The sequence below is a fragment of the Juglans regia genome, chromosome 8 (genome assembly GCF_001411555.2).
Source record: "Juglans regia cultivar Chandler chromosome 8, Walnut 2.0, whole genome shotgun sequence".
NCBI lineage: Eukaryota > Viridiplantae > Streptophyta > Magnoliopsida > Fagales > Juglandaceae > Juglans > Juglans regia.
Genome location: NC_049908.1, coordinates 6,584,432 through 6,606,186, shown reverse-complemented (window position 1 = coordinate 6,606,186; position 21,755 = coordinate 6,584,432). Strand labels below are relative to the sequence as shown.

Genomic DNA, 21,755 nt, shown 5'->3' with positions numbered 1-21,755 from the left:
TAAAGTTCAATTTTCATTCATGATATTCTAGTATTCAACAGCTATGATCATGGCATTTGATCAGTAAAGGGTAGTACCGTTACTTAAGGATCCAGATCTAATCACTATAAGAAAAATAGATTTTTGTGATCAATTTATTGTAACCAAAAGACTTTTTGTAACTAATTTTAACTGCAAATAGTTATTTCATTGAAATTAACTAGTCGCAAATAAGCAGTTTTCCTGTAGTAAATGTTGTTGTATGAAAGGTTGTAAAATAACAATTAGCCGACATCTATGGGGAATTATTAGTTGTTCACGATGATGATCTACATCATGCAGATATGAAGTATCTTTTTGGAGAACAAGCCAGTCTTGGATTGATATATAAATAATGTTCTTCTTGTACTATATATTGAATTTAGTTATATATAATGCATTAATTAAATAATATTTCTTTATAGCTAGTTGAAGTCTCACTGTCCTTTGATATTTTAAATGATCCCTTTTCAACTACAGCTTGTTAATTAAAAGATAGAATATAATATGGTAGTTGTCCTACAAATATCTCCAATAGTGGCTCAATTATTTCTCAGCCCATTCATTATTTAATTGTGAAATGATAACATGGATTAATGCAGACAAACTAGGTAAACACTTTAAGAAAAAACTTATATTTGCAAACTTTTTTTTTGCATACCCAATGCATGATCACCACTGAATGAATCCCACAAAATTGAAAAATATTGATGTTTTATTTTATTTTTTTATAACTATAATGGATCCCACGCGCATTATAGTATTTTTTTTATAACAAAAATATTGAATGCAGTACTAGTAGTTTTGTTACTCCCAAATCTTTTAAATCTGGCTCACCCCATCTCAATATCACCGACGCATAGACTCCACACGTCGTCATAGGAAGGCGAGAAGAAACTCGGCCAGTGACGATTCAGGCCAATCCATGCCAATCATCCATCCTATTATATTTCTGATTTTCCTAATTGAAGATCATCTTGAGGCAGGAGAAACCAGTCTCTTTTGTGAATATCTCAGGACAACAAATTACAGTGCACCACCTACATTAATCGTCTCCAGTGGTCACAACACAGTTCACATAGCTATACAAACTTTAGAAAAAAAAAAAAAAAAAAAGAAGAAAAAAAAACTGTCATTTAAGACCTTTTTTCAAGGAATGAGTGGAGATTGAGTTTTTTGTTCCAAAATCCAATCTATTTTTCACTTTTACACTCTACGTTTTTGTTGTAATGAGGTGTTTGTTTGAGAACCTCACTCTTTCCTCATGTATCTTGATTTCCTTATATTAATGAAATGTTTGCTTGATTAGAAAAAAATAATGATAATAACGGACTCCACAATAAATGATAAATATGTAATAAAATTTTAGAGAAATGATATTTGCAATCGTTGAGTGTGTGATTGTAAATAGTAGACGTTATTATTTTTCAAAGGTATTGCACTCTACTCAAAATTTTAACTTCAAAACAATGTGATATACGTGTGCAATCATGTCGATTTGGCTCATCTTTGCAAGTCATGCAAATCATTTCCTATTTAGTTCGTTCTGATCATGACAGAATTAATTAATTATGCTGCACGGCCCATATATGTCACTGTGAAAAACTTCATGATCATTTCCTTATGAGAAACTATATACAACGACGAAAGAAGAATAAATAATCGAGTTATATGATATATAGGCTTGTATTCTAAAGGATTAATAAGATTATAATTGGAGTCCATGGATCGACATATAATTAGTTAGCTTGTTTCAGAATTAATAAGAGACTAATTAAAGAAGATATATAGTTTCAACTTTTTTAATTTCATTAATTATCAAGCCATATATATTTTTATTAAACGAAAGAATAATAGTACTTCTTCTCGCTCGAATATATTATTCATACTATGAGTATCATCTGTGCGCGCGCATTATTCTCTCTTTGTAAGAATCTTAAAAGAGCAAACGATGGATTGAATCGGGAGTTGTCTGCATCACAGGGTATAAACTGCTAGCTGACGAAGGAATATATATATATATATATATATATATAAAATTAATTTATCATTTTTTTTATTATTATGTTCTTATTATTTCATGATGTGGCGTTAGATAATAAGTTTATAAGTGAAATAAATCATTTAAGATTACATCATGAGATATAGATGATGAGAATTAGAATAATAAATAATATTATTACTCGATATATATATACACACAGCCATACAGGGGATTATTTTGTTATATTGATAAAAATAATAATAATAATCCAACTTGGTGAATTGGGATTTTTTTTTTTTTTAATTTTTCTACTTTTGTTTGGAAAAATCCAAATTAGGACCGCATTAAAAATAGGATGAAGCTGGATATAGAACTAAAAAACCTGGGATGGGACTGAGTACTGATCAAAGCTGGGGCTATAAAAAAACTAGATATTCTGGACTGATTTATCAATGATTCAACAAGCTGGTGCATGTGAGAAAAATGGGAAAGGCCAGTCTTTGTCTGTGATCTGTAGATCATCATGTTCTGCCAATGAAATACCCTTTCGACGATCGAGTTCATAATCCTTTAAAAAATATATCAACGTACGTACATTCTATATTTATTTGGTTTCAAAGATTTTTTTTTCAAACGTTTTTAAAAAAAATTGTCTTTTTCTAGAACAAATTAGTACTCCAACTATCTTGTAAACTTTAAATGAGAAAACTATCGTCTCTCTTCTTCTTCTTTTTTTTTTTTTTTTTTTTTTCTATTGCATGCCGGAATAATCATTTTGGTACTTCAAAATAGAAAATCAGACGACCAATTTCATTAGAAGTTATTGAAACCTAGGGATCTTTCTAGAAAAAAGTGCAAAACCCTAATTATATTAAGCTGTCTGGGATTGTGAGTTTTAAAAAGTGTTTAAATAGTTTTAAAAACTCTTTAATAGAAAAATTAATTTGTTTGGGTGTTAGAGCACTCCTAATAGATTCTTTATCATATCCTTTAAAATACATCATTAAAATTTACTTTTTCTATTTTACATACTAACTTTTACAATATGTCATCGATCAGCTTATCTATTTTTTCTCTATATTATTTAAATATTATTTTTTTATTCTTTTTAAATATTTCATTTCTACCAATAAATTTATAATATCCATATACTTTTTTATGTTTACAATTTGATTTTATATACAATGTAAAATAATTCATTCCTATACACGTAAAACAAAAATATATAAGCTAAATAAAAATTAAAATAAAATCAAAATATGAAAAAATTGGTTTAAAAATATTTTCAAGATATTTTTTAGAAGAAAATGAGATATATGTGTTTTAAATGATGAACAATCAAAATAATTTGCTTACATGATAAAAATCAAAGTAAAAGGAAATGAAGGAGTAAATGAAATATCAATAATAATAAAATTTTTACAGGATGAACAATATCCACTACATGTAACGGATTACTGTATCTAATTGTATTTTATAATTCCTTTTACATAATCGGATGAAATTCCGTTTTAGAACAATTATTCAAATAATTTACATTTTTTATATAATACAAAAGTCATTGAGAGTGCTCTTACATATCAAAATATTTTTTAATCTCCAATAAACTAAAAAGTACGTTTGAACAAAAGTATCAAACGTATTATATTGATGTTTTTTCCTCAAACGTATTTTTTCGGATGATTCGGAATTTAGTTCAAATTTTAAAAAAATTGTCAATAAACAAAAATATTAATACAATTTTCAGATCATTATAACTTTCAAACTTTTAAAAATAGTCATAATCTTTAAAAAATAAAATGATTGTCATTTCTAGGTATACCTCATAAATCACTTTTTCTAATTTGTCTCTAAACAAACGTAATATGTTTGAAAATACGTTATCAAATGTATAGTAAATAACTTTTTAATAATAAAACTTATTACTTGAACTATAAGTTATAAACTCTAACGTTATAAGCTATATTTCTAACCGCAATCACCGCCGTACGCTATATCTCAATTCAAAGAAACTACGCTATATCTCAATTCAACGAAACTAATTAATGCTAGCTGTTGGAATTATTGATCAACAATTAAGATATATGAAATAATTAAAATAACAGCCAAAAGGAAAACCTTATCGGAAACGTAGCCACCAAACAAATTAAGATATACAGCAGCAGCCAGCAGGAGACCATTTTATTAATATTATAAGTGATCTATACAATGATGTCGATACTTGTGATAAAGAAAGAAGGAATATTTAGCCCTAGCCCGTAATTCAGGTTTGGTGATCTCTTATAATTATATATTGAACTATATATACAGCAAGCTGTATTAGGGTGGATAGACCAATTAATATGGATAGCCATATTTCATTTCCACCCAATTCCTGGACCACTATAATTATGGGTATATTTTAAATAAATAAAAAAACTGAAGAAAGATATGGTTCCTAAAACATAATATATTGAAAGGTTAGGTTGAGTTTGGTAAGTGAAATAGTACGTCTCGGACTACTTCGATCATTACTATTTACAAACAGTATTATTTATTACTTTTTCATTACTCTTTTCAGATCATCTAAATAAAATTATTAGGTTCATTCTTTGTCATTCTGTAAAATTATTTATAAATACTTTCAAATAAAATTGTTTGATAAAGAAATTTGAAAAAACACATAAAAATTAGGACACGATTCATGCATATCTTGTTCTAAATCATATGTTCGTACACAAATACACTCTTATTATTAATTTGCATTGTCACGGTCTTCTCCTAGCATGACCGGAAGACCATGAGCATACAAAGTAAGGAGAACGTCGTGCATGTAGTACGTGTTCTACAAGATTAATGTTAGAAAGTATAAACAATATATTCATGAGTAGTTTTCTTTGGAATTTTTACTAACTTAAGTATCGGAGTGCCGGGGGATTCGCTTATGGCAAACTCCTATATTATATATATCTCTCCTTATTTTGCATCGAAATGAAATATGCATCTTCACTCAAATATCAAGCTGGTTGTACATGCAGCATCGTATCAACATTTATACGACCTCGATAATTTTTAATATATTGATCAAACTCTTTAATATATATTTATACCTTTTCATTGTTCTAAAAAATCAGAGTTCCCTTTCACCTTAAATGTTGATCAATTTCAACCCAACAGGAACTGAAGAAGACTTTGAAACATAAAGCAATAAGAACGTACGCATGCACGGATGATCTGTGCTTTAAGAGTGAGGTTTAATATAAAATTAGTAATATTGGAGTTTACAAGATTATATATCGATCTTTACGTACTAATCGTACGAATACCCGTACATAGCATGCATGGAGTTCTAGCATCCCAAGAACATATGTATATAGATCAGTTAAAGTTCTTTTATAACCTCACAAATATGATTTTATCGGCATGCAGTAGCCTTCATGTGTGAATCGACGCATCGAATCCGCCCATGCGTGCAATGGGATCAACGCGCATTAATGCTAGAAATATTTATGAGTGGATTAATGGTTAGGAATGAATGGGGGTTTTTTCTAGTTACTTTCTCTCATTCTTATGCAGGGTTTAGAAGTGAGATTTATGTTGTATGGATTGGGTTGTATATTAAGCTTGGCTACCCGGACATTGAGGTTGTCGGACTAGATCGAGATGGTCAAAGAATGGGCAAAAGGTATCTCAGCTTATATACATGAGTGTCTTTTCGAGCATGCATAAAGGTTATGAACAATGGGATGGGTTACCACACAATGCCTGAGGAATGCTAAAAATGAATTGCGTTGGAATTCCTCACATCAGATGTAAATAATTTAGTCCTTTTAAAGTGTATAGGTTTTGTTTGCTTTGATGTGAACTAGTTTTTTAACACACCTTGGTTTCGGGATTTATTGATTATTCTTGTAACCACTAAGGTGGTCAATTCACTGTTTTTCTCTGCCCATAATTGAGGACTTTTTAATAAATTATGGGGTACCGTCCTCTTTGTTAAAAACAAAGATTTCCATTAACCAATTTGACTAAAATGTTAACATAACATGCTGCTAAATGGAAGAAAATAGTTTTGAAGAATAGAAAACCATTTTAAAAAGCCTAAACCATTTCTTTTTAAAACCCAAATTGTGAGAAACAAAAATTTAAAATCTTAAACTTTCAAAAGAAAAAAATTAATAAATATAATAATAATAATAATAATAATAATTAAAAAAAAAACACCTTAATTTATCAAAGTGGTGGTCATCTTACACCCCAAGTTCTGTTAAGGGTGGACCGATCACTTAGATCTAAAGCCATCTGCGGTGGCACATATGCATGGATCCTAAGAGAAGTCCCAGCCTCCCAGAGCTTGGACAAAGAACCAGGAGCTATGGACCTGGCATTAAGCCTGGATAAATCTTTAACATGCATTTTTACGTCTCTAGACGCTTTGATATATATATATATATATATATATATAGAGAGAGAGAGAGAGAGAGAGAGAGAGAGAGAGAGATTGACATATAACTTGACACTATTAGAATTTGATGCCCGATATTGAATACCAAAATCAGATTTTAAAATATTATTAACACTTGGCCTAAGCAGCGTCCTTCTTCCTAAAGTGTGTTGGGGGTAGGGAGTTTAATTGCCCTGAACTCCATGCAGGAGAGAAAATGTTATTATACGAATTCAAACATGTAGTAATAATGGCTCCCAACTTTCAAAAACAGAAAAAATCAAAACCAAAAATAGCTTTACATCCAGCTTACCTAGGGAACCCAGAAAGTGCGGGAAAAATGAGCACCGTCGATCATCTTGTTAGTGGCACCTGAGCTACGAGTCACAGTTGATGCTCCTGGGTTTGCTTATTCTCGGTGATGTCACACAAATACTGCTGCACCCGCGTTCCGTTCGTCTCGAATATGAATGGCATTCCCCGTATCTGCAAAGTCACCAATTGTCATGAATTCCTCAAATTTCAACATATCGTGCACTAATAAAACTCTCATGGAATAGCTTTCCCTTTATAGCTAAAAGTCAATTAAAAATTAATATTAGTAATTAAGACATTATTAATACTTGGGCAAGATCCTGTGATTTAGACAGCTTGATTTCTAGAGCATTGGCAATAGACTAGCCAAATGCCAATGCAAGTCTAAACTTTAGCTAGATGTGAGAAAAAGCTTCTACATTGGACTAGCCAAAAGTTCAAAACTTAAGACTTGAGCTATAGTAAATCTTAAATCCTCTCCAAACATGGCTAGCTACTATTCACAATAGAAAGTAATATTTTATTATTTCTTCACTTCCCTCTCTCTTTGAATGGTAAAACATGCATGACATGCACATTATTTATTCTACTAATTGCGAATATTGATAGAGTAGATACATTATTTTTACAAAACATGAAGATCTAAGAAATATATGAATTGTATTTGTAAAAAAAAAATTAAAAAATATATATAATATTATATTATTATTTTAACTTTAAGATAGCTAGTCCAATGTAGACTTATTTAGTCAAAAATTAATACTATAGCTAAAAGTTAACATTCTAGCTAAATTTTAGACTTAGCAATGGCTAGGCCATTGCCAATGCTCTATAAGTCTGGCTATAGGCTACTGGGAACCACTGTCTGCAGATTTACAATACTACGAGTCTAAAAGATTCATTGATGAAGTAACATTACTTGATGTAGCATCAAATGATTAGTCCATGAGTGTAACATAAAGAATAGGTTCCAATCATCATGGGATGGTGAGAGGATGATGGTAAAAAGGATGGTGAGTAGATTACTAAAGAAACCAGGCCCCAGATTCTGAACCACCTATTTGTTTCTTTTTAGAAAGAAGAATTGGAAAGAAGGTTGTGCTGTCATCACAAAAGATAACGAACTTACCAACACCACATGGAAGGTTTTATTTCAAGCGAGGCTAAAGATCTGAAGCATTAATTGAATAAAAAGAGCAATTTTTGGATGAAACCATTCATAACATACCAGACTTTGCTTTCTACGAAACTTATGTTTTACCCCCTCGAACTACTATTCCTTTTGTAATATAACCAACAAACTACCAAAGTTATCATTTTACCCCCCCCAAAAAAAAAAAAAAAAATCTACCACTATTTTTACAGTTTACCACCATTAAGATCATTTCGTGTCACCTATTTTCATTGATCTTAACTGTAAAATCCTTAATGCGGGGGCTTACAGAAATTTATGAATTAAATACCAGGGCTAAGTGAGAACTTTGATAGTTTAGTGATCGTATTACAAAAGTAGTGGTAGTTTGAAGGGATAAAGTGTGGTTTTCCTCTTTTTGGCAAGTAAACAGACTGTATGATTAATTGATTAAACACAGGACTATTATCAGTGTATCACTGCCAAACTGGATGATCTTGATTAAAAAGATACCAAGGCAGACACAAATGCTGTAAAACTTTTTATACCTTTCGATTATGTTCAGGTTCATGGAACTATAGGAACATACCTCAATCAAACAACTGGAAATGAGGCTTAGACTCTGACCAGGGCCTACTTCCTTGTTATTAACTGAAATTGAGCACTTGCCAAGATTTGTCAGATAGAATGATCCACCATTGTCCATCTTTATAATAGCCTAGCAAATGAACAAAGGAAGCAAGTTATTTCACTTCAACTAAAAGCACATATATAGCCTTGGGTTAGCAAAGAAGGGTATCAAGTGTACCTAGAGATGAAAGATTTCTAAAGGCTAAAAGTAGCGGCATCCTTTTTTTTCAGGGGGATGGAGTAAAGCAAAAAAGCACCGAGCAGAATATACAAACAATTAAGATAAAAATAAAAAATAAGAAGGAAACCTCAGTTTCTATGTTAAGCAAGATTTTGCAAGCAAAATAGTCCAATCACAAACCATCAAAATTTCAAATGATAATAGAATAAAATCTCTGCCTCAACAATAAAATTAATCCACAAATTCACAGGTAGCAGGAATCATGTGAATCAACTGTGCTTATTTTATTTTTTCTTTTACTTTGGTCAAGTGGAAATAGTAGATAATACAAAAGCTTCTCCCAACCCCAATGCTTATTCCTATGACCAAATTTGGGAGCAAGCTCTTAAAAATAGTACCATAATACATTCCTCCTCCGACCTATTGTTTTTCTGGTTTGCAGCATCAACGTAAAAGTACACCTTTTGTAGCAACATGTTTGTAGGTCCTACTCACTCATCTTACCCTTAAATTTGCCTTCTGTACCTTCTCAAGACTGCATTCATTTAATATCTATGCTTACAAATTGATGGTGCCTTTTTTTAAGGGATGGAAAAAGTGGAAACCCCAAGTAATGCCTATAATGGCGTGCACACAACTAGAGATACTATTAGCAAGCTGTCAGGAGTGACTGGTGTATACTCTCAAGGGTGAAACTAACAGGAAATTACTTCTCCTCTCTTATCTTGGCCACTTCAACACCATGGCTCTCCTGATCAACTATCTCTTGATATTCAGGAAGTATCTATTACGCAGTTAATTCTACATCTTAAAAACTGATATGACAAAGTTGTTCTAAAACAGTGACAATTTTATCCAGTCAAATATACATGGTAGTTCCCTAATAGATCCAACTCTTAAGTATGATAGACCGTCCCAAAATAGCAGGCCGCCATCAATTGAATTAGAAGTACAACATGTTAATGTTAAGGAAAAGGTCTGATAACAGGTCCTGAATGATGTTTGTCATCAACATTATAATTCTAAGGCATTAGAGAGATATCTGTTTAAGGGGCCTTTGTTTGCTTCCATATCAAAAGGTTTGACCCCTTGAAATAAATATTAGCTAATACATTGCAACTAGGAATTACAGATGTACATAATTTTTTTTTTTCCAATTTCAGATTTATTTCCCTTCTCTTGGACAGTAGAGTCAGAGCCAGCGTCCCAAGTATTCTATGTAAATAGGATAGAAGACTTTTGATCATGTTAATTAGGAATTTTTTGTGTATATACTTGGTGGGTATGGTTTTGGGGAGAGATGGTGTCAGTGGATGAAACATTGCATCACCATCATCAGATTCTCAGTTCTGGTTAATGGCACTCCTGAAGGTTTCTTTAGTAGCTCTCGGAGCTTGAGAGAATGTTGAAGGTGGCGGCGGATAGGGGCTTTATCTCTGGTTTCTCGGTGGGCGGTTCATCGAATGGTAGCAATGTCTCTCATCACCTCTTCGCTAATGACACGTTGATTTTTTGTGAGCCGGATCCTGACCAGATTCACTCCTGGAGGGCTCTTTTGCTTTGTTTTGAAGCTGCCTCCGGCCTTGAGGTGAATTTTTTTTTTTTATAAGTAAAACCTTAAGGTGAACTTATCGAAATCTGAAATGGACCTTGTTGGCTTGGTCAATAATTTAGGCGAATTGGCTGCAATCTTGGGCTGCAAGGTGTCATCCTTGCCCATGAAGTATCTTGGTCTTCCCTTGGGAGCTCCTCATAAATCTAAGGTAATGTGGGATGGGATTGTTGAAAAGATCAAATGTAGATTGTAGATTGGCCTATTGGAAGATGATTTATTTGTCCAAAGGTGGTAGAATCACCCTAATCAAGAGCACGTTATCCAAGCTCCCAATATACTTTCTATCTAATTTCCTTTGCCTGCGGGGGTGGCAAATAGATTGGAGAAGATTTTTCGTGATTTCTTGCGCGGGGAAAGGGGGGGGGGGGGGTTTTAGAAGATGAGAAAAAATTCCATTTGATTAAGTGGGATAAGATTTGTACCCCTTTATCTTGTGGTGGTTTGGGAGTTACAAAGTTGAGAACCTTCAATAATGCCTTATTAGGGAAATGGTTTTGGCAGTATCATTGGAAAGGGGATGCTCTTTCGAGGAATGTTATCAATGTTAAATATGGGAGTATTTGGGGAGGTTGGTGCTCAAATGAAGTTAGAGGGGCATATGGTGTGGGAGTTTGGAAACTTATCCGGAATGGATGGGAAGATGTCTTCAGTAATTTCATATTTGAGGTGGGAAGGGGAACACAAATCATACTCTAGTACGATATTTGGTGTGGTGATGTTGCCTTGAAGAATGTTTTTCCTTCTCTTTAATTGCGTTGGATAAGGGTGCCTCAGCGGCTAACAACATGGACATTTCTACTGGTTCTCTTCAATGGTCTTGATTTTTATTAGAGCTGTCTAGGATTGGGGGGTGGGTGATATTACTGAATTTTATAGTGCGCTATATGCGCTAAATTTAAAGGCTGGAGGGGAGGATAAGTTGCTTTGGACTCATTCGGGGAATAAGAACTTCTCAGTCAGATCCTATTATAAGATCATGTCATCCCATTCTTCCATTGCCTTCCCTAGGAAGTGCATTTGGAGGAGTATTGGAAATTCATTAGGAGTAATGTTTTTTTTTTATAAGTAAAAATAAGACTTTATTAAATCACCAAAGTAACACGATACAAAGAAAATGCCCTGTTTATGTAGGCATATTGGAAACTAGGAATTCGTGAAAGTCCATGCCATTAAAGTCTACAGCTATGGCCCAAGTACAAAGAGTTCTAAAAAATAACAATATAAGCTCCTCCACAGATCTCTCTTTGTCTTCAAAAGTCCTCTCATTTCGTTCCTGCCATAGACACCGCATAATACAGATAGGGATCATCTTCCATACTGCTTTAATCTGTTTCACCCCACGGATAGAATTCCAGCAAGCCAATACATCCAAAACTGTTTCCGGCATCACCCACGCCATATCCATCCTTATAAACACCGAGTCCCAAATAGCCTTAGCTACCTCACAGTGTAAAAGTAAATGATTTACCGACTCACCCCCACTTTTACACATACAACACCAATCTACAATAATTATCCTCCTCTTTCTTAGATTATCCATAGTGAGGATCTTCCCCAAAGACGTTGTCCACACAAAGAAATAGGCTTTGGGAGGAGCCTTATGACGCCAAAGCTTTCTCCAAGGAAACTGTACCTCTGGTTCTTGTGTGAGAACCTTATAAAAAGAGCGAGCTGAGAATACCCCTTTTCCTGCAGGATGCCACCACAACTCATCTTCCTGCTGGATATTCGGTCTAACAGAATATAAGAGGCTATAGAATTCTGCAAAACTTTCCATCTCCCAGTCCTGTGCCACCCGGTTGAAATTAATGTTCCAATGAATGTTTCTACCTGAGACTGAGACTTCCATAACCTCCCCCACTGTGGCCTCTTTGTTACTTGCAATCAAGAAAAGAGACGGAAACAGATCGAGTAAAACACTGGTATTACACCATGCATCCTTCCAAAATCTGATCTTGGCACCTGTCCCCAAGTGCAATCTAGTGTAACGCTGGAAAACCTCCCATCCTCTTCTAATGTATTTCCATAACCCTTTACCCGCTGTTCCTCTAACTTCTCTGGAACACCACCCCTCCCCTAGATCACCATATTTGCTTGCAATCACAGTCTTCCATAAGGCCTCTGGTTCCTTGGTATATCTCCACAACCATTTGCCTAGTAAAGCCCGATTAAAAACTCTCAAATTTCTGACACCCAAACCGCCATTGGAGATAGGCCGACATACCATCTCCCACTTAACTAAGTGGAATCTAAACTCATCTCCCAAGCCTCCCCACAAAAAGTCTCTCCGTAACTTCTCAAGTCTACCCGCCACACTTGCCGGTATAGGGAATAAGGATAAAAAGTAAGTAGGGAGGTTGGAAAGTGTGCTTTTGATTAAAGTAGTCCGACCCCCTTTCGACAAATACATTCTCTTCCACCCTGCTAATCTCTTCTCTACTTTTTCAATCACTGTATCCCATATCAAACGAGATTTCGGAGCTATACCCAACGGCAATCCCAAGTAAGTCATAGGTAAAGACGCAATTTTACACCCCATAATGCCCGTCAAAGCCCTTATATCTTGAACTTCTCCAATCAGTACCAACTCGGATTTATCATAATTCACCTTCAAGCCAGATACTGCTTCAAAACACAGCAGCAAAGCCTTCACCGCCCTCAACTGAGCGTGATCAGCCTCACACATGATAAGCGTATCATCTGCAAACAACAAGTGTGAAACAATTGTAATCCCCCTACTCGGTGCTCCAATCTGGAATCCACTGATGGAACCATTAGACACTAAGGCTGAGATCATCCTACTCAGTGCCTCCATAACAATGACAAAAAGTAAAGGAGATAACGGATCCCCCTGTCTCAAACCACGAGAGCTTGGGAAGAAACCCGCTGGGCTACCATTAATCAACACCGAGAACCGTACCGTAGAAATACACCATCTGATCCATGACCTCCACCTCTCACCAAAACCACACCTACCCAGTAAATAAAGGAGGAACTCCCAATTAACATGATCGTACGCCTTTTCCATATCTAATTTGCACATAATCCCTGCTTTGCCCATCTTCAATCTACTATCGAAGCATTCATTAGCGATAAGAGCCGCATCAAGAATCTGTCTACCCTTAATAAAAGCATTCTGTGGTTTGGAGACAATCTTCCCCAATATCCCACTTAATCGATTTGCCAGCACTTTTGCAATGATCTTATAAACACCATTCACTAAGCTTATAGACCGAAAATCTGTGATCTCAATGGCCCCTACCTTTTTAGGGATTAGTGCAAGAAAAGTAGTGTTAAGACTTTTCTCAAACTTTCCTAACAAGAAAAACTCTTGAAATACCTTCAAAATGTCCACTTTGATCACCTCCCAACACTCTTGAAAAAATCCCATAGAGAAACCATCCGGTCCGGGGGCCTTATCTTTCGCCATCTTTCTTACCACTTCAAATACCTCTTCCTCTTCAAAAGCCCTCTCCAATCTGGTAACATCCCCTGATTCAATAGTGTCAAAAGCCAAACCATCTAACGTAGGCCTCCAACCCACCTCTTCCGTGAAAAGCTTTTTAAAGAAAACAACCACATGGTCTTGGACAACCTCTTCTTCTCTATTCTCGACCCCTTCAATTCTCAGCACTTCAATGTTATTATTTCTTCTATGTGAGTTTGCAATTCTATGGAAAAACTTCGTACTTCTGTCCCCTTCCTTCAACCAAAGAACTCTTGATTTTTGGCGCCATGAGATTTCTTCCTGTAAAATTAACCTCTCAAGATCAGCAACTAATAAAGCTTTTTGAGCTTGTTCCTCTTCATTAAGTGACCTCCCTTCTTGTAGCCTTTCAAAATACTGAATTTCCATCAACTTGGCATTTTTGTTCTCCTCCACATTTCCAAAAGCTTGTTTATTCCACTCCTTTAAATCCCTTTTTAAGGCTTTCAGTTTGTTTGCAAAAATAAAACTGGGTGTTCCTTCAAATTGATACAAAGTCCACCATCTTTTAACCCTTTCCACAAATCCTTCTGACTTCAACCACATATTTTCAAACTTAAAATACCTTCTGCTGTTACGAACACCTCCACAATCCAGTAGAATAGGCCAATGATCCGAAGTTATAAAACTGGGTGTTCCTCTCAAAATTGCTTTCTTCGGCTGGTTGGCCTCCCATGGGAAAATATTGACTACCGATAAGCTGAGAAAGCAATGCCTTTACATAATAAATTGGTGTTTCATGTGTCAAAGAAACGGTGAATCGGTGGATCATCTTCTTCTTCTTCATTGCGAAGTAGTTAAGGCTTTATGGGATGAAATCTTCACTAGGCTTGGTATTGCTTGGATAATGCCTAGGAGGGTGGTAGATTTATTGTCATGCTGGAGAGGAATTCAAGGAAATCGTCAAATCACGGCTGTTTGGAAGATGGTGCCTCTATGTAGGGGTGAAAACCGACACAGGCGATTTGGTTTCGGTCCAAAATTGAAACCAAGCCGAATGTTTTCTTACATGTTAAAAACCGACCGAACCGGCTGATTAAAGGGGGAGAAAACTGGCAAGCTTGTTTTTGGCGTGATTCCAGTTAGTTTGTCAGTTTCCCGTCGGTGGCGCGAGAGCGAGTACCGAGAATAGAGGTCACATGAGAGAGAGAGAGAGAGAGAGAGAGAGAGAGTGTGCGGCAGGAGAGTTGGAGAGGAATTGAAATGAAGAAGAGGGAAGGAGAAGACTAATAAAACCCTAACCAAAATGACGTTGTTTGGTGTATTAAACCAAAAGGCATCGTTTCTTTTTTTTTTTGTAAATCTCAGTTATAAAAAGACACCATTTAACTCATTTAAGTTAAACAGCATGGTTCAACACAAGAATAAAATAAAAATATATTATCAGCTGGTTCGCTGGTTTACATGAGGTTCAGACCGGGACCGAACCGACCAACGTCGGTTTCTAATGTTTTAGACCTCCGGTTTTGGCCGGTTCCGAACTCCGACGGCCGGTTCATGTCGGTGATGGTCAGTTCTGTAGGTTAGTGTACACCCCTACCTCTATGTTTAATGTTTGTACTTGGAAAGAGAGGAATGGTTGCTGTCTTGATAATAGGGAACACTCATCGGGAGGGTTTAGGGACTTTTTCTTTCATACATTGTTAATTTGGGCTTTGGCTATTGTATTGAATGAGACTAGTTTTAATGACTTTTATGTTGTTTTTCACAAGGTTTAGCTTGTAATTAGATTCATCTCCTGTATACTTCATGTGTACTTGGGGCCTTGCCTATATATGTAGATTAATACATTTTTCTTATAAAAAAAAAAAAAAAAAAGACTTATATCCCTTCTGTTAGTCCATCACAATTTTATGAATTAATATGGATATTAGGGCCTACAGAAAGAAAAGAGATTTTCAAAAGCAAAGCATTAATACAAACAAATTCATTACTTTGACAATTTAGAAGAGAAATATCAATGCAAAAATGTTATTAGTAGTATGAATGAACAAGGTGACCAGAAAATATCACCTGCCGACGAGATATTTTATTGGCGCGCCCTTCCCTGCCCAAGTCAATGTCAACAATAACATCTTCTGTTGCTCTACCAAGTAACACCTGCAGAAACAAATGATGTTTCATTGATAGCATCTTCACGTCTGCTGACCCACTGATAAATTGCAACATTCATTTCTAGTGGCGTACTCTGGTCTATAATACATCAAAACCTGTATCCCTTCATAAATCGAGTCCAAAAAGTCCTTTGGTTTATTAGGTCTTATACTTGCCCATTAAACACAGTTACATAAACAATCAAAATTTACCAATCAAATTTCATACATATCATTGCAACATGATAGAGGGATTTGATTTGATAATTTAGGTGTGTTAAACTCATAATTCGGGCCTCATTATCATGGTTCTCTCTTTTGACTTGTTTCAGGGTGTGACACCCGCTCCCAGTAAACAATCTATGCATAATGAGACCAGTTTTGAAATGATAGTTGTCTAAGATTTTCAGGGTGCAAAATTGATCCAGAAATATCTACAAACGTATTTACAAACTATTTTGGTAGTAAAAGTAAGAACATCCATTCAAAAATTCCCTTTCTGAAGGCAACCCCTGATAGAGAGGCCTGCAAAAAAGAATCATATAACAAGCCAGAAGTAGGTTGGGGAAGGAATAATAGCATTGACATACCTCAGGTTTTTTAATATAATGCTTGGAATATCGGCCATATAAAATGGCAAATGCTCCGTGAGATGCAATGGCTCTTTGCATGGAACAATGTGCACCCTGCTCCAGCCTTATAATTGTCCTCTTCGTGTCCACAAGCCGATATCTTGAAACTGCACATAGAGAACAAATGAAGATTATATGCCAAATGAAGAAGATAATTATCATATTAAGCATATAATATTTTGACATTTTTCCCTAAGTAAAAGGGGAGGGGAGATTTGACCCTTGGATCTCACCCCCAAGATACAGGAGTCAGAGCCATTGGGCCAAAGGCCACCGACGATATTATGCACATGATTTAAGCACAGAAATTCAAGCCAGTATTTCACAGCAATAAAATTGACAACCAAAAGAAAAGGCATTAAATAGACAGAGACATAGTGGGGGGAGACCCCCTGTGAAAATGTTTAACAAAGTTTGGTCTCAACCATACAGGGTGCAACAATTGAATATAAAATGTTTTATTAAAGAAAAAAGGCATATATGGCCGGGCTCCCTCACACACTGTAAGAGAGAGAAAAGATAGGTATTGTAAGCATAGAAATTGTAATTATCTGTTTATTATATTTTGAATACGTTGAATACAGACCTTGTAACAGCAAGGTTAGTCAATACACAAAGTAAACACCAAAAAAGGCTGAATATGTACTGAAAACTTGAAAAGCAAGCACAAGATACATCTGGATAAAGCTCAAATACCATAAAATGCGTGACTGTGAAGTTTTTTTTAAGAAAAGAAAAGAAAATGGAACTATCGTTTCATCTCCATATACTAACAGATTAATCATTAAAGCATGGTAAAAGTTAACTAGTGGCTACTGGATTGCTAAACTACGAGTGCAGGCCATCCTTGTGAATAGGCAAGTATGAACAGTGGAGTATCATTCTTTGAGTTCTGCTAGCCAGGGAAATACCTTCCTCACTAGAATACAGATCCTGGTCCTCTGGCTCCAAGTCCATATCAAGTATCTGCAAGGGAAATTTTCCACAAAAAAAAAAAAACTGTAACAGATAATTCAAAGATGAGGAACAAAATACCCAGCAATAAACTATAAGGTTATCATTTAGAATTTACCATTGCTTCCATATCTGAATAATGAGGTACATCATCATCACTCTCAACAGGTAGCTCTTCCTGTTCTGATATTAAAGGGTTTTCTACAGGTTCAGGCACAGAAATATCTAGAGGTTCAATCTCAGAATGTGTTGATTGATAATCTCTAATTGGAGCTGGTACATCTAGTTCCCATTTAACGCTACTAGCATTTGCCTGGGTACAGGCTTTCACGCTATCAGAACAAAGAGATGGCCTCTTTATGAATGAATTCATTTGGTTATGACCAAGATGCTGTGAGGGTAAAACTTCTAACTTCTCTTCCTTCAGCATTGTGGGTCGACAAGAATCAATGCTCAAACTTGCTGAAGATGAACGAAATTCTCCCATGTTTTCTCCTTCTCTCTGCAAGGGAAGCAGACCTCTTTCACGAGTTCTTTGACTGCTCAAAATATCATTAACAGTTGAATGAGTTGGATTATTGGATATAAAGGAAACTGATGATGGGGAGAGCCAATTTTGTGGGCAAAAATCATCATTGCATGGAATTTCTGGATCCTCAGTGTTCAATGTACAGAACATAAATTCCTCACTCAGATCAGGAAACTGAGAGTTTGAATCTAACGAAGACGATAGCATTTCGGTGCCTGAATCTTGAGCCCCGTAGCCATCACCACACAGAGATCCCTTGTTATTCTCTAACTCTCCTGGAGATGCATTAGATGGATTGTTAAGATATGTCTCCTGAGCTACTGATGCCTGCGGTTCAGTCATACAGGGTGTGTGATTTTGACTTGCATCATCAGGTGAATTCAACAAGAGTGAGCTTAGGCCATCATAGTAAGATTTATCAATGTCTTTCCCATCATCATCCATGAACAAAAGATCTTCCTCACTTGTAAAATTCAGAAGAGAATTGGATAATTCTTCCAAATAACCTTCTGTACTAGTAGTCGGACTCTTCAAACCATCACAGGGTGTTTCAATTTTCAACTTGGAGTCTGACTGACCATCATACCCTAATGTTGTCGCATTCCTGTCATCATCATCATTGGGAAGTTCAAATCTAACTCCAGAGTAAATATCTCTTTCTCTAAGGCCAACATCAACTGCCATAGATGGATCTACAATGCCCTCAACTGTTCTCCATATAGGCATTCCATGAACTGGTGATGAAAACCCCAAGTTGTGAAATGATGCACCACATTCCGACATCGGTGAATTGAACACCTGATTACCTTCAAAGTCAGAGCATATGTTTCCCGGATCATTATCAATTTGATCAAATGTAGATGAGGGCTCCACACATAAATCATCAGATTTGAAGAGGTTGTGTGCCATTACTTGTTTTGGTCGACCCAATTCCTCAACCCCAGTATTCCCGGTAAAATGAAGATTTGCACCAAAAGTATGAGTATCTTCGTGTATATTAGCTTTCCCAATGAGATAATCTTTATCACCAGGGTGCTGGAGTCCTGGGTGAAAGGAATGGGCTGCGGCAGCAGTACCATCAGTGGCAATGCTACCATTTATCTGATTTTGAGGAAAAACAGCATCCAAGTTTGATCCTTGGAGTCCAAAATTATCTGAGATAGGATCTCCAGATAAAGGCTCATCTCCGTTCCCAATGAAATTTCCATTATCAGGTGCATCAAGAAAAAGAAAATTCATATTCATGGAGTTAAATGGCTCATTGCAAATTCTCTTGCGCAGCGCATAATAACAATTACGAACACTTCCGGCCTTTCTCTTACCATAAATGGGTTTTATTTCTTTGGAGTTGCCAGATCTACTGAACTTTGACGGAGGAATTGTAGCAGAACGCTCAAATGCAATCATGCGGGCAGAAGCTTCTGTAGAAATAACAGGATCATAAAGGAGAGAATGCCACCGATCTTGCAGTTCTCGAACAGTAAGTCTTTTTGAAAATTGCACTGCACCTTTAGCAAGTGATTCCAAAGAAGCACCAGCCTGCAATCAGAAAATTAAATAAATAAATTCAAGGAGTTTCTGAAGCCAATGCAAGTTTTGGGAACAAAACCAATAAGGTCTAAAACAATACATAGTTTAAAGGCAGCACCAACACCCCAAAAAACGAAAACAAAGGAAAAAGAATACACACACCCACACAACAAAAAGGTTGTACTGATTTCTACAAAAACAGGATGCACCAATCAATAAATATCAATAAATATCTTTAACATTTGTAAATACGTGTCAATGTTTAGATAGGCATAATAGAGAACATAAAAAATGGAAAAGAATAAAAACTCATCTGCTGTTGAGTTTAACCGATTTCATCATATCATCCATCTAAACAGATTTACAGAAAATGAACAATCACAACCAACAACAGAATAACCTCATTGAAGAAATCATTTGAACTGTATGGGATTTTGCCTATTAAGGTGCCATCAAATTCTGAAAATGACTCTTCGACATCCACCCAACCACAAATTAATTCTTTATATGGCACCAAGACAAAAAGAAAAAAAAAATGGCTTCCAAACACAAGCTCTTGACATTCGGCTAAGAGATATTAGTGGAACAGCCATATCAGAGCAAATGAACCATTTTGGAACAAGTGGTGATTTCACATAGTATTAGAGCAGAAGTCCTCAGTTTGAACTCTGACTCTACACTCTATCCTATTTAATTAAATATTCCATGTGTTGGACCACCCATTGAGGGAGAGTGTGGCCCACATGTGAGGGGGAGTGTTAAGATATAAAATAAATAATAAAATCTACCTCTTCCTATTAGGTTAAGCTTTTGAGTCAGGCGGTGATTTCACAATAAGGTGGATAACGGGACCACTAGTTCTCAAAGTCTGTCTCCAAACCACCCATTCTAATAATATTCTATAAATTTCATCGCTAACCTATCTAACATGGTTCAGGTTTCTTCATTTTAAACCATAAGGACTTGAAATCTTATAATGTTAAAAGTTAGGTATCGTTGACGAATATGCAATCAAGCCCATAAGTCTTTAGTTTCAAACAATTATTTCAACACAATAGACCCAAGATTTTAAAACCCAAACAGGGACAATTGCTACCATGAAAAGTAGCAAAAATAAAGAATGATAGACTCCTGCAATGCGCTTGTCAACTTCAATAATGAATGAAACACAACGAGGGGAAAAAGTTCCCCGATGTTCTTAATTAATACAAAGCAATTCAGCAACGACCAACGAGCACACAGTCTATCCACAACAAAGGACAGAAGAAAGAAGAGAGTAACACAAACGGGTCAAAAACCAACGAGGATTTTACACACAACCGGGTCCTGAAAACAAAGCCAATCTTCTCAGAGCTCAAAAGAAAGAACGTCAACGGTGGGTAAAATAAGTTTTTACCTCAATGGCGTTCATCAGCAAAAGGTCGTCTTCGGGATTCCAGTAAGACACTGGAGCAAGAGACCCCATGTCCGAACCTCTATTTCTTTTTCTAATTATTTTCTCTCTACAGCGGCGCTTGTTATCTGAGAAAGTTGTCGCTCATGGAATTAAGGATTTGAGAAAACAGAGAGAGGAAACCATTAAAAAGGAAATAAATAAAAAAATAAATAAACTAAAAGAGGGGTTTTAGAGAGAAACCTAATGGAAAAGTTGGGGGGGTTTTGAAAGCTGAACAACTTGACTGGGTCTGGGTCCTCGCCTTTGGCGGTCTCAGGATGGAGGGAGGTATATATATTCAAGGACTTCATGGAATTCCAGTGAAATCGAATCAGTTGGACGGCACGTGCAACAAAGCCTTCCATGCCAAACTTAAATTCTTCATGTGACTGCCGACGTCGGACTTTTGGGTTTGACGGTTGACTGCACTGTCCCATTCCCACTTAACCACTCAGCGTCGTACATATCCGTCCTATCATTTAGGTTGGTTTGGGTAGTGATATTTTATAAATAATAATAAAAAGTTTATATAAAAATAATTATAAAATATTAAATAATAACAAAAAATAATATAATAAAATATAATAAAAGAATAAATAATTAGTAATACTATATACAGTGTCTAAATGAGAATTATATTATAAGTTTAAATTAATTTTATCTTTAATTTTTTTAAAATTACAATAATATCCTTATCAAAATAGTATTTTTTTTTCATTTAATAAAGGGCTTGCATATTTGGGGACTGTATACAGAATTTCTCATAAATAATAGTAAGATATTATGATAATACTTGA

General features: G+C 35.5%; 1 protein-coding gene across 2 annotated transcripts; it reads right to left on the bottom strand.

Moving 5' to 3' along the window:
* Positions 1 to 6,503: 6,503 nt before the first annotated feature.
* On the bottom strand, positions 6,504 to 21,275 carry LOC109021557. 2 transcript variants are annotated; one of them, XM_035693375.1, is made up of 8 exons: positions 21,160 to 21,262; positions 20,920 to 21,044; positions 17,583 to 19,532; positions 17,422 to 17,476; positions 16,469 to 16,617; positions 15,799 to 15,885; positions 8,462 to 8,590; positions 6,504 to 6,911 (listed from the first exon to the last, which is right to left on the bottom strand). In XM_035693375.1, the coding sequence occupies exons 2-8, from the start codon at positions 20,986 to 20,988 to the stop codon at positions 6,810 to 6,812; spliced, it is 2,541 nt and encodes an 846-aa protein (XP_035549268.1). In that variant the 5' UTR covers positions 20,989 to 21,044; positions 21,160 to 21,262; the 3' UTR covers positions 6,504 to 6,809. The 2 variants fall into 2 exon arrangements, with proteins under 2 accessions (XP_035549268.1, XP_035549269.1); XM_035693376.1 differs by lacking the exons at positions 6,504 to 6,911; positions 8,462 to 8,590; positions 15,799 to 15,885 and adding an exon at positions 15,892 to 16,003 and having other exon boundaries at positions 21,160 to 21,275.
* Between the last annotated feature and the right edge of the window lie 480 nt (positions 21,276 to 21,755).